Genomic DNA, 12,459 nt, shown 5'->3' with positions numbered 1-12,459 from the left:
TGTTACCACAATTACACGACCAGGGTTAAAAACCTTCTTTAGAACCTCACTAAAGTCAGTGTTAATTAGAAACTATAAAGCAATTCTAAAGTGCCATGCCATATAAGAGATTATACCACAGTTAGTTCTGACCCTGCAATGTGATTGGCTGAGAGGCGTTCTGTGAGTGCCGTTATCAGTAGGTAACGTACTGTAACCAAAGCTCTCCATGTAATACTCCACCACATACAGGTAACCTAGCAACAATGCAGCGCTTACAAGCCAAACATGTCATATTTTCTCGATCTCTTTAACTCAACATGCTACCGTTACACTGGCAATTTCAGTGTCATTGCTTCTCAATAGTCCACCACTTAAGTAATCTGCTCAACTGCAGTATTGTGGTCTGAGAAACTGGGAAATGATGAATGAGGTAGAGGGTGGATGACAGATTGCATGACAGCAGTTAGGCTACAGTGTGTGATTGTACACCAGTCAAACAGGTGTAGCATAAAAAATCATTTCTCAGATTGCTGGATCATAAAACTTCCACTCCATCCTTTTACCTTAAAGCAAGTCAGCGTTATTTTCACAACAGTTCACGGAAAATGTCTCTATAGAAACACAGAATAAAAAAGATAAGAATAATCCCTTTCAGGCAGTATTTACTGCTTGGTTTGACAGACCAAAGCCGACATATTGTAGCCCTGGAGTTGCCTGACTAGGCCAGTGGGTGTTTGTAATTTCGGGTCGTGTCAGCTGTGGTTAAATGGAGGAAGGGTGCAGATGTCCACTCCACAAGCAGGATTGTTTCTGTCCTAATCCTTTTGTGTGGCCATGCTTTTCTTGGCCATGGACTCTACACATATCAGTTGTCTGAATAATTCAAAATTGACTGACCCTACAACTATAGTAATAATATCACAAATATGTTAATTATATAGTACAATATTCTTTTTTTATGTGTTTTTATATTATTTTTACATAATAAAAACAGCAGGTTAGATATATTTGTATATATTTAGTATTTTAAGTGTTTCAAGTTTACATTATTATTGTTTCCTATATATATATATATATATATATATATATATATATATATATATATTTTTTTTTTTTTTTTTTTTTTTTTTACTTTTTCATGTGTATTGTAAATCTGGCAACTCTTCCCATTGTTTCAAAATGACTTTAAAATAATAAAACCATGGACATACAATATATTGACAAAATCAGATCAGCTTATTACATTAGTTCCAGCCTTAAAACATAGTCAAACATTAGTCTATTTTAGTGTTATTACAATTTTCATTCTAACATTTTTCCAGTGGAATCAGCATTATTATCTTTGTTTGTCTCTCTGTACTGCAGTAAGTTTGATGCGCTGATCCAGGCACAGGCTCGGGAGCTGTCTCACCTGAGGCAGCGTATGCGAGAGGGCCGAGGTGTGTGCCACATCCTAAACCAGCACCTGGGGGACACCACCAAGGCCTTCGAGGAGCTTCTGCGGGCCAACGACATCGACTACTACATGGGCCAGAGCTTCAGAGATCAGCTGGCCCAGAGCTCCTCGCTGGCCCAGAGAGTGGCGGCCAAGATCAGCAGCCGTGAGTAAACACACATACTCAAACACACGTGTACTGTTTGGCTGATTAACTTAATATGAGGAGTTAATATCAAGAGTTATAAGCACTGATAAAGAACTGAGCACACTGTTTCCTATAACCTTGGCAGGTTTTGTCTATAATAAAAATATATCTTGATTTTGATACACAGGAGATCACTCTGAACTCACAGAAGATAAGACAGGTCATGAGCTGCTTGCTATTCGGTGAGTCTTTTGATGATAAGCACACACTTGTTCTCACATGTTTTCTCACACTTATCATTAACTGATCATTTTATAACAACCTGCTAGATAATATAAATGTTAAGGCATCCAAATGAATACCAGTCATGACTGCACACACACTTGTACTGCAGCAGTTCTCAGCTGATTTTGGGCATAGTGACAGAATGCACTGCTCTGCTCAAGCTTGCGTAGTGTAGCTCTGTATGACGGAGCTCTGACGTTCAGTGGAAAGATCACTTTGAGGCTTTGAGGCATACACATTGACTTGTCTGGTCATCCAGCAAGGGGATAACATTTTCAATCTACACCCACTATGAACACAGCAGTGCAATAAGGAGGAATGAATGTTAGATCAATAAGAGTGATTAACTCCTAGTGAAGCATGTTATTTTTCAATAGGTGTTTTAAAGAAAATAAAATTCTGCAGCAAATGATCAAATGTTTGTGGACACCGCATCTGAATGCATATACCTACTTTATGTTGCACCCACTCCTGACACATGTGTGCAAATGCAGACACTCATCTTGTCCTGACTTAAGAAGTATTGCCAATAAAATGGAACACTCTGGAGCAAAAAAAAAAAACACTAATGCCAGGTGTGGGCTATAGGGGTGTAAAGCTACCCAAGCAATTTGAGAGTTGTGGAGTTTGGGATAAAGTAGAGTGATGATCATTCAACATCCTGACCTCACTAACACTGTTGTCACGGAATGCAATTATGTCTTCACGGAAACGTTATAAAATGGAATAGAATGTCTTCTCTCAACAGTAGAGACATTTGTTCCAACAAAAACAGGATAAACTATTTTTAATATCCCTGATTTCAAGACAAAGAATATGAAGAAACAATGAACAAACATGTGTCCTAATACTGTATATGGCCTGATGTGGCCTGAAATGCATGAAGCATGAAACATCTGGCCTCAACTATAATGAATGATGATGAAAAAAATAAATAAATGCTTCTCTGCCAAGCTTTTGTTTACATTCCTCCCTTTCACTCTGTCGTGCTTAGTGCCACTTTAGTGTCCGCCTGTAGTGTCTGTAACTTATCAATTGTATATTTTGAGTTTTTAAATCATTGGTAGTCATTGGTATTTGTTCTGCCTTCACTGTGCGTTTGCGTACACAGCTATGCATACAGCTTAACACTCTTCCTTAAGTAACCAAGACACATGGAGCCTTTTAGTGTTTTTAATAGAAGCGGTGTAAAACTGGGAAAACAGAAAAAAATGAAAACATGGCTTTCAGTTCCATTATATAACTAAAAGAACAATTTATATACAATAAGTATAATAACAACCACATTGGCTGAGAGGTTGCTACACCATACTAAAGGCCAGTTGAAGCCATCACAAACACCACAATAGGAAAGCTAACATTCACTGACTAGCATGACTCCACAGATAAAATAATGCTATAAAACAAAGTCTTCAAAAGAGGTTCAATAAACAAATTACTCACAGATAATGCTTGAACAAGGGGAAATAAAGATCAGATTTGGATAGATGCTTGCATGATCCTCCATTCTTCCAGCTGGCTGCTCAGTGTCTCTGCAGGAACTGCACCACTAGGGGGAGCTAACGTAAAGACTAAGCATGAGTCAGAATAGTATTCATTGGCTGTGGAGTTAACACAGTCACACACACTTTATTTCAACATAATAGCAAAGTGACCTATTTTGTCAGGCATCTACATTTTTTCTCTTCTTTCTTGAGTTTCACATTTACCCTACTCTTCTGATGCAAGCATTTGTGTATACCTTTGCCTGGAGCAATGCTAGCTAATCCTAATCTGAAGTAGGTCTTCTACATAATGTCACCAGTGGTTTTAGGGCTTCATCAGAGCCATATGGTACAAATAAGGCATTTTCATTGGCTAATACGGTCTTCTTGACCCCACCCACCTTCTTTAGTTGCCTTGACAGCAGCCTGCAAGCGCCTAGGGGAGATGACCCTTCTTCCCCCCCCCCATCATGCATCTGTGTGCAGCAGTAAGTGGGTGAAAGCACAAGGGATGCAGAAAGCGAGCTGTGAAGACTTGCAGTGTGTGTGTGTGTGTGTGTGTGTGTTTGTGTTTATGCAGAACAAAAGGAAGTCTGTGTTTCTGAAAGTGTGTTTACACCAAAAGTCATGTATCTCAGATAAACTGATGATATGGCATTCACAAGATAAACACACAGCCTGCGCTCTGAATTGATGTCATTGTTGGTGATCAGTTTGGGGCTTACCAAGCACCAACTCAACTACATTCTTGATTAAAAGGATTCTGAGTGTGCTCTGGATGCTTAGCTTTGGGCTGCTAAAGATTATTTTGTTCATCTGAAAGAACTGAATTTGAGCTTGATCAGTTATACTCCCCAAACATACATCCACATATCCCCTGCAAAAAATAAAATTATATTTTAGGATTATGCCTTTTTTATCATTATTCAGCATATAAGCTGATATTAGTATCATCGTCATCATTGACATCATTGTTATCATTGGTGTCCTGGTGGTTGGCAAGGTGTTGCCAAGTGTTGTGTTGGATGATACAACCATTATAACAAAGTAAGTTTGAAAAAACTGTTGCACTCTTTTCATTTTTAAGGAAAGACAACCTATCAACAATGTACTGACACATGGACACTATATATGTCCAAAACAAAACCCATGTATAATATACTAACAAGCCCCTATATAACAATCAGTCTGGAATTAAGATGGACAATGTTAATGTCTTAATCCCTTAAAATGCCTTGTCCCATATACGGGCTACTGGTGTATGTGATACAAAACCCTTTTTTTCTGCAGTAAAAAAACTTATTTACACTCTGAAAATCTGAGGGATTTGAAATCTCCTACAGGACACTTGGAAAAGCTGACTGTTTTCTCCAGATCAGTAACACGAATCAACCCAAATTCTGCAGGTTTAAAAACCGACATTAAAAACTAGACAAACATAACGAAACTAAAGGTTTGATTTGTATTCAGGAAAAGATTTTAAAATGAAGTTCAGAAAAGAGTTAATTTTCTTACTTTATTCATGTTTTAACATAAGCAGATTTACTATATATTTTTATGTTTTCTATTACAATTACAATTATGCTTTTCAGTAATGTTCCTTATCAAACATGAAAGCTTTTTATGTAATGCTTGAATAAAAAGCCTCAAGATTTAGTGGTGTACTGTCAGGCTGACAATTGACAAAAATCCTGGCCTGTTACGGGGTTAAGTATAAACATAAATGGCAGTATTTGTTCATGTTCAGTGAGCCTTAATAATTAATTTTAAGAACTACTACAGGAATATCGTATTTTAGTCATTCTAGCATTGATTTAATATAATTTAAGCTTTGTTTATTTAAAAGTATATTGGCCTAATTATTGAGATCGGAAGCTTTCTCAAGCATTTTCATTTAAAACAATAAAAAAATAAGATTTTTACATAATATTTGAGTTAAATCTAGCCACAATTCTTAAAAAAAAAATGATTATATTTATATATTAAAATGTTAAGATTGTAAGATAAATAACAGATCAAGACCTTTATTTGAAGTAGTTCAAATTTGTTTTGTACAAAAAAGACTATTCAAATTAATAACAGTTTAAAAAAAGAAGTAAGAAAGAACAAATATTTAGGAAGGAACAAATAGAAATGTAGTACAGTCAGGATGATATTTGATTGAGAATGCTGTGGATCGTCGATTAGTCGGCTCTGATATAGTGACCCTGCTCAGCTTTGCCTTTAAGCAGACTCTGGTCTTTGGCTGCGTGGCTGAAATCATTAATCTTTTCCATATCTAAGCAGCAGCTGAGGCTCACGCTGTGCTCGTGCATTCACTGTGTTTGTGTGAGACCTACTGCCTGGGGTCCTACTGCGTCATCATCTGGAGCTGGGATGGCTTGGCATGCTGGTGGCTGGGAGCCTTGTTGCACTGAGGAACTGGCCTGGAAATGTGGACAGAAGGACAGAGCTTGTTTTAGCTCCGCACAGCTCCAGCACACAAGCCCAGAAATACTGTATATCATCCTTCCTTGCTCAGTAGGAACACAGCAGGTTATTAGATGAAGCAATAGCTATGGATACGTCTCTGGAAGAGGCCCTCGATTCTGCTGACCACCATTGGAGGACAATTGCATGAGAGACGCCTGTGCTTTTCTCATCGGGATTCGGACCTCCATCTATGCCGGACTTGGACCTGGGTTGACACGATGCAATTAGTAACTGCTTCTATTATGTCATGTCGGATCTGACGCCTGACCAACAGCTTTAATTTGCAGCACATCCACAAGTCGTGGAGTTAAGCTGAGGATGAAGATTGTGAAGATCTAATCTTTCTCTGAAAACCTCCCCACTTCACTCCTAGATGATGTTCTCTGACAGGGTGAGAGTAAGGTCAGGCTTTGCTCCGTGGGTAATTAGAGAAGCAAATTGAGAAACGAAGAGAGAGAGAGAAAGAGAGAGAGAGAAAAATGAGGCTAAAAGAGAGAGAGAGAGACTGCAGGGTTTATGGCACAGATGGTTAACCAGATGCAAAGCTGGACTTAGCTGTGTTTTGGTGCCAGTACACTCATTTAGTGTAATTGACTGGAAGGTGGGGGTCTGGGGGGGGGTTTGTATGGCTTTTATTTTGTGGTTTTATTTGTGCTTCTTTGCCCCCCCCCTTTTCCATGTGAACATTTAACCCCTGAAACTGAGTGGTCACATGGCTGATGCTGCTGCAGTTACGCCGGGACTCAGGACGGGGTGTTGACTTGGGCTCTAATCAGGTTAGGTTATTAAAGCTCGTGAGTGAAATAGGTCAGAGGCAGCTAAAGCGACAGAGAGAGAGAGAGAGAGAGAGAGGGGGAGAGAGAGAATTAACAACACAGCGAATGAAGAAGAGAACACAGTTATTTGCTGGACAGGATTGAAAGAGACCAGAGCCAAGCTTCTTCCATAGGCTTCTTCTTTCGCTTTTCTTTCCTGAATTGACTATATATATATAATACTGAGGGCTTGATAAAAGCAAGCTTCTCGAGGCTTTTTTTTTTTTTTTTATCTGTCCATGCTAAAGGATGGATATGCTTTATCTTTGACCATTCAGCCTGTTGTCGGATGGCCTGTCTCTGTCTCTCTGTCCTTTGACTGAAGCTTCCTGTTTCCACGCAGAGAACAAACCGGCCCTAAGGCAAGGACTCTACACCGTTCTGCGCTAGCCCACACATGGCAACACGCACACACACTCTCTGCCATGAGGGTTTTGTTGTGTTTGGGAGTTGATGGGAAAGGACGTTGTGTTTTAGGAAGCGGGCGGCCCTTGTTAGCTTTTCCTCCTTGCGAGAGAACGGAAGTTTCCGGAAGCGTGGTCTTTGCTGGGGGAAGGATAAGAGTTGACTGGTGACGTTGAACGGTCTTCTGTCCCTATTGGAGGCAGTGGAAAGTCAAAAGAGAAGACAGTCAGAAGGATAGAATAATTCCATACTGGGAATAATTCCAACAGAGTCATTACACAGGAGAGGAGGTTTGCACAGGATTGCACTGGACCTGCTCACTGGGCATGCTCACTATCCTGACTCGTGCACTCGTGTTGTTGTTCTGCCTGACAGATTGGCTTCTGCTGGACACCATCCTGCCTAATCTGTATATTTGGACTACGTTCTCTTTTTTTCCATCTTCTCTCCAAGTTGAAAGCAAGCCTCACCTTAGTTAGGTTGGTGAGAGTCAGGTAATAAATGAATGTGGATATATTTGGATCTTGACAGAATTGGATACGAATGGATTGTCATTTACTGGATAGACTGGTTGGAATGTATTACCTTTTTCCTCAGAACTGTGCCAAAATGGAAGTGCTGAAACAGACTGGCCTCAACTGGAAGCCGTCCTGAGTAATCTGAGGATTTGAGCTTGTTTGATTGCTGTAACAGACCTAGAGGACAATGTGTGAACATTTGAGGACAACACACTCTGGACATTTGAGGATAACACTTTTTTTTTTTCTTTTTTAATTGATTGTCCGCAACCAGGTTATGTTGCAAGGCTTCATAAGGCTTTATAATTCTTCCAAAGATAGTGTCCTATGGATTCACATTTTTATACATAATAAGTATAATTTTGAGCCAGTGAGCACCATTATATTAAAATGCAGAGTGAGTCATCAAATGAATTGACCACAGAGTACTCCAGCTGACTGGCCGGCAAAACGGAGCCCAGCGCCACGGCCCCAGACCTGCTGCTGTGTGTGTCTCGAGCAGCGCAGGAGGACGGGGGTAACCCGGGTGTAGAGCGGACAGTAAAAGGACATGGTGCAGGCAGGCAGCAGACAGGCCGGATAGCCATGGCTCCCCTGTGGAGGTGCATGCTGTCTAAAAGCAGCCCGCTGTACCGCGACTCCCTCTTCTCCTTCTCTCTGTGGGAGTGGCGGGCGCAGGAGAGAGAGCTGATCCTGCTGAGGAAGCAGACGGAGAGAGAGAGGAGGGCACTGCAGCGGCAGATAGAAAAGTAAGAGTAAAGGAGGACAGCGTGTGGAGTTAGAATAAATTGGAATGAGAATGTGGTGATGTTTTGGAGTATAGTTTTGGTTATAAATAAAGGTTATAAATAAAGGTTTATTAGACATAGGTCAAATATATTCAGGTGAACAGCCACACCAGCAGTGGAAGAAGTTAGAAAATTTTTAGAAGATTTAGAAGATTTGAGATTTTAAATTGTAATTCAGGCATTTTTCAGACTGTTTAGCATTGATTTGTTCTTTGTTTTTTTCTCCACAATCCAATTCAACATTGTCTGCTGCGTTTAGTATCAGCACATTAGTATTAACACATAAGACACTGGTGCCCTTTATCATACTGCTCTTCAAGCTTTTCTTGAGTACTGCTCCTCAAGCCTAAAAGTATTATTTACTCTAAAAGCTCATTCACTCTTTCAGTAACTGCTATTAGTTATTTAATAAATGCTATAAATTGAGTATGTGACTTGTGTTGTATTGACAGCTGGAAACTAAAGTGTAGGCCGCTGTAATCAAGCCCTTGCTGTTAAGTCTTATCTTAGTAGTGGTTTGGATGCCTGTCAAAGCAAGCAGGAACTCACATGATGAGTTGTTTGGACTGGGAGCACTTGTGAGACCAAAACAAATCAAGTGTGCTCTGACTGGTATTTACAAAAAAACATACTTAGTATTATTTTTTTTATAATTACCATTCAGTACCTGTTTTATCTGATTAGACTAGGCCTGTTACCTGTTTTTGTCCTGTCTTATTTTGCTGTACAAATGCATCTATATGTAATTTTGTGCTGTACAAATGCATCTATATACTTTTAAATAGCACCAATTTTTCAATAATACATATTTTTTTAATTATCCAAAATAAAACAAATATCCTAAAGAAATACAAAGTCACCATACCACCTCATTCATGGTAATAAGCTCTCCTTGCTAAGGAAAAAAATAAGCCAATATTGAGGTTAATCAATTTATTAGCATTTTGTCAATACATTAAACAATAAATCAATAACGTAATCATCATGACAGACCTAGATCAGTCCTCCAATAAAGTAAATCAGATGAGCTGCTGATGAAACTGAAAAAATCTATACAGTGACTGAACTTAATACAGAGGTCAGACTTAATCAATCCAGTCCAACTCAGTCCAGTCTGACCCTTGCATCTGTATTTACTTGTATTCCAGGCAGAGATACACTTATATATAGCTTTGACCAGTGTTTTGTGTGTTTTAGCCCAGTATTTGTACATAACACTTATGCTTTCGGATCTCAGTTCTGTATGATTGGCGTATTTGTCTCACTTCCTGTGTGTCTGTATGGAAGTGTATTTTGGGTTATCTGAGAGAGGATGTGGAAGAGATACAATAGGGTGTGGAAGAATGTATGTGTGTGTGTGTGGGATTTTTTGATGGACACGAGGAGGTGGTGCACGTTTGGGAGCATGTTTTGGCGTCAGTTTGCCGTCAGCTCCGTCAGCGCCAAGCCCCTTAATCAAAGAACAATCAGTCAGAATTAATCCCACTCTGCACGCACTGCCAATCCAAAATTAGCACGATGCACAGCAGAGACAGGAGAGAGATGTGCTGAACACGGTCGGGTCAGTTCTACTATAACCTTAACGTTTTAGCAGCAACTATAAGACATGTTCAGTCTAGTACTTGTAGTAAGTACTGGAGTAGTTATTATTGTTGAATCAGTTATTCAGTATTCAGTTATCAAGACATTTTGCAAATACAATCTTATATTTAGAATTTTTGCTGAATTTGTTTATCCTTATGTACTCAAAAAAGTATTTCTTAACAAACATCACTAAAGCCCTATTCAGACAGAAATAAATTGTCAGAGGGATGTCTGTAAAAATATTTTTTTGTAATATTTTAAATCAGGGGTCCTCAAACTTTTAAACTAAAGGGCCAGCTCACTGTTTTTCAGTCTTCTGGGGGGCCGGACTAAAAATAAACATTAAAAACTATTTATCATGTGATACTGGTTGCATAATATATGCGATATGTGTAATTCACAATGCAGACATTTTAATGATTTATTAAGTAATAATTTCCATTATCCTACCTCATACAGTGCTTTTCCATAAGTTAATGTGAACTGTGAGCCTGCTTCTGGCTGAAAGACTGTCAATGTCAGGTTCCATGTTTGTTACTGTCAGTCGTAACAAGTGATGCAAATGTTCATCAGAGAGTCTGGATCTCGTTCGACACTTGAGCTGTTTCATCCTGGAAAAAGTCTGCTCACAGATGTAGGTGCTCCCAAAAATTGTTGTCATTTTTGAGTGCGTGTTTTTTTTAGATTTGGGTACGTCTCACCGGGAAGAGAGGCATAGAAATCAACCAAAGTGCTGGACTTGAATGCGTCTTTAAGGTTGTCAAAATTTTGTAGTTCAGCCAGTTCCAGCTGGTAAATTGGATCGATGCAGTCAATGTCTGCAGCAAAGGGAATCTGGAAAAGACGAATGTCTTTGGCGTGGGCATGAAGCTCTTGAAATCTCACCTGAAATTCGCGTTGCAAAATTTCCAAGGCCTCCGCACATTTTTCAGTCGGGAATCCAAGTGAAGGCACCTCAGCTGCTCGTTTCTGTGTAGTGGGAAAATGGCAGAAATTTTTCTCCTTCACATGTTTAAGGAGGAGACCCAGTTTTACTTCAAACGCCTTTACATACGAATGCATGTCACTGATGAGTCTTCTCTTGCCTTGGAGCTGCACATTAAGACTGTTGAGTAGGTCGGTTACATCTGTTAAGAAAGCAAGGTGCCATTTCCATTCTTCATCGGTGAGTTCTGGCACAGCTTTGTTTTTGGACAGCATAAACGCGTTGATCTCGGGGAGCAGGTCGTTGAAACGTTTCAAAACTCGCCCTCGACTCAACCAGCGGACCTCAGTGTGGTACAGCACATCTTCGTAATCAGCATTTAGCTCAGACAAAAAATCCTGAAACTGCCTGTGGTTAAGAGCATGAGCTCTGATGAAATTAACACAGGACACCACAATTTTCATGACAGAATCCCACTTAACTGCTTTGCAACAGAGTGCTTGTTGATGGATCAAGCAGTGTATGGCGATCGGACGAGGAATGGATTATGGAGAATATCTGTACATTTGGGAGATGTATGGGATATGTATTTGGGGAAAAAGTGAAAAACAATCTGGGTTGTATGGTTTCCTGTTGGAGGCTTATAACAATTCTTAAAAACAAAAAAAGCAAAAATAAAAAAAATTGAGCAAAAGTAATAATACATTAAATATGGCTGTCAGTTTAAGTTGAATGGTGCTAACGTGCAAAAAATCTTGTTTTTTTTTCTGTATAGAAATTAACTTATTTTCACAAAAAGTGTCATTTGATTACATTTTGTAACTTTCATTTTTAGTATTTGATTAATACTCTTATCCAGAGCAACTTGTGTTTTAATATGGTGCATTCAAGAGAATATAGCATTAGGAGTCTTGCCTAAGGACTTTCATTGGTTCAACTTGGTGAGAACACCCAGCCAGAGAATCAAATTCTATTCTCCCGTTGAGAAAGGCACTTCTGTTACACTGCTGTAGTACACCACCTTATTAGCAGTCAGTAACAACAAAGAATTGCTACTACAGTATATAGTATTAAATTATTCTCAGTATTATTCTCAATCTTATATAAGGAGCTAAGTGACTCATCGGTACCTGTGAAGTTTCATTTAATAAACTTAAATGCATCCATACATCCCCAAATGTGGACCATCCTAAAGCAAAGTTTTCTTCTGAGTAATGCAATTATAATAAAAACAGATACGAATTTTATTTCCACTGTTGTAGTAACTGCTTTCTCTTTCTTCTCCACAGGCTGAGTAAAGAACTGCAGCAGAAGGACAAGCTCATAGAATCACTACGCTCTAAACTTGACCAGCAGCAGCCCCGTCCAGACACACCTGCCAGCAGCCATGCTCTCTCAGAGGCCACTGACCAATCAGAGCGCACGTCCTTCATTTCTGACGAACAGGGCTCTACTAATGAGGACCTGGAGTTGTGCTCGGAACTGGATGCTGCCAGTGAATTCAGCCAAGTGGACGCAGCCGAAAGGAGCCCTGCTGGTAGGCCAGACTCTTACACACACACACACACACACACACACACTCTAAGAAATATAAGTACAGATTTGTACTTAAAAGAGT

The 12,459-nt window shown here is 39.5% G+C and overlaps 1 protein-coding gene across 6 annotated transcripts in view; it reads left to right on the top strand.

The window, feature by feature from the left end:
- pde4dip (phosphodiesterase 4D interacting protein) overlaps positions 1-12,459 on the top strand; it is a 116,036-nt gene that overhangs the window by 88,179 nt on the left and 15,398 nt on the right. For all 6 annotated transcript variants that reach the window (XM_022686515.2, XM_022686507.2, XM_022686486.2 and 3 more), the window contains 3 exons: positions 1,348-1,583; positions 1,753-1,807; positions 12,131-12,378. In XM_022686515.2, coding sequence (XP_022542236.2) covers positions 1,348-1,583; positions 1,753-1,807; positions 12,131-12,378 — 539 coding nt within the window. The remainder of the gene's footprint in view (positions 1-1,347; positions 1,584-1,752; positions 1,808-12,130; positions 12,379-12,459) is intronic.

This window comes from Astyanax mexicanus, chromosome 1, assembly GCF_023375975.1.
Source record: "Astyanax mexicanus isolate ESR-SI-001 chromosome 1, AstMex3_surface, whole genome shotgun sequence".
NCBI classification, from domain to species: Eukaryota; Metazoa; Chordata; class Actinopteri; order Characiformes; family Acestrorhamphidae; genus Astyanax; species Astyanax mexicanus.
This window is presented reverse-complemented; position numbering and strand designations above follow the sequence as displayed.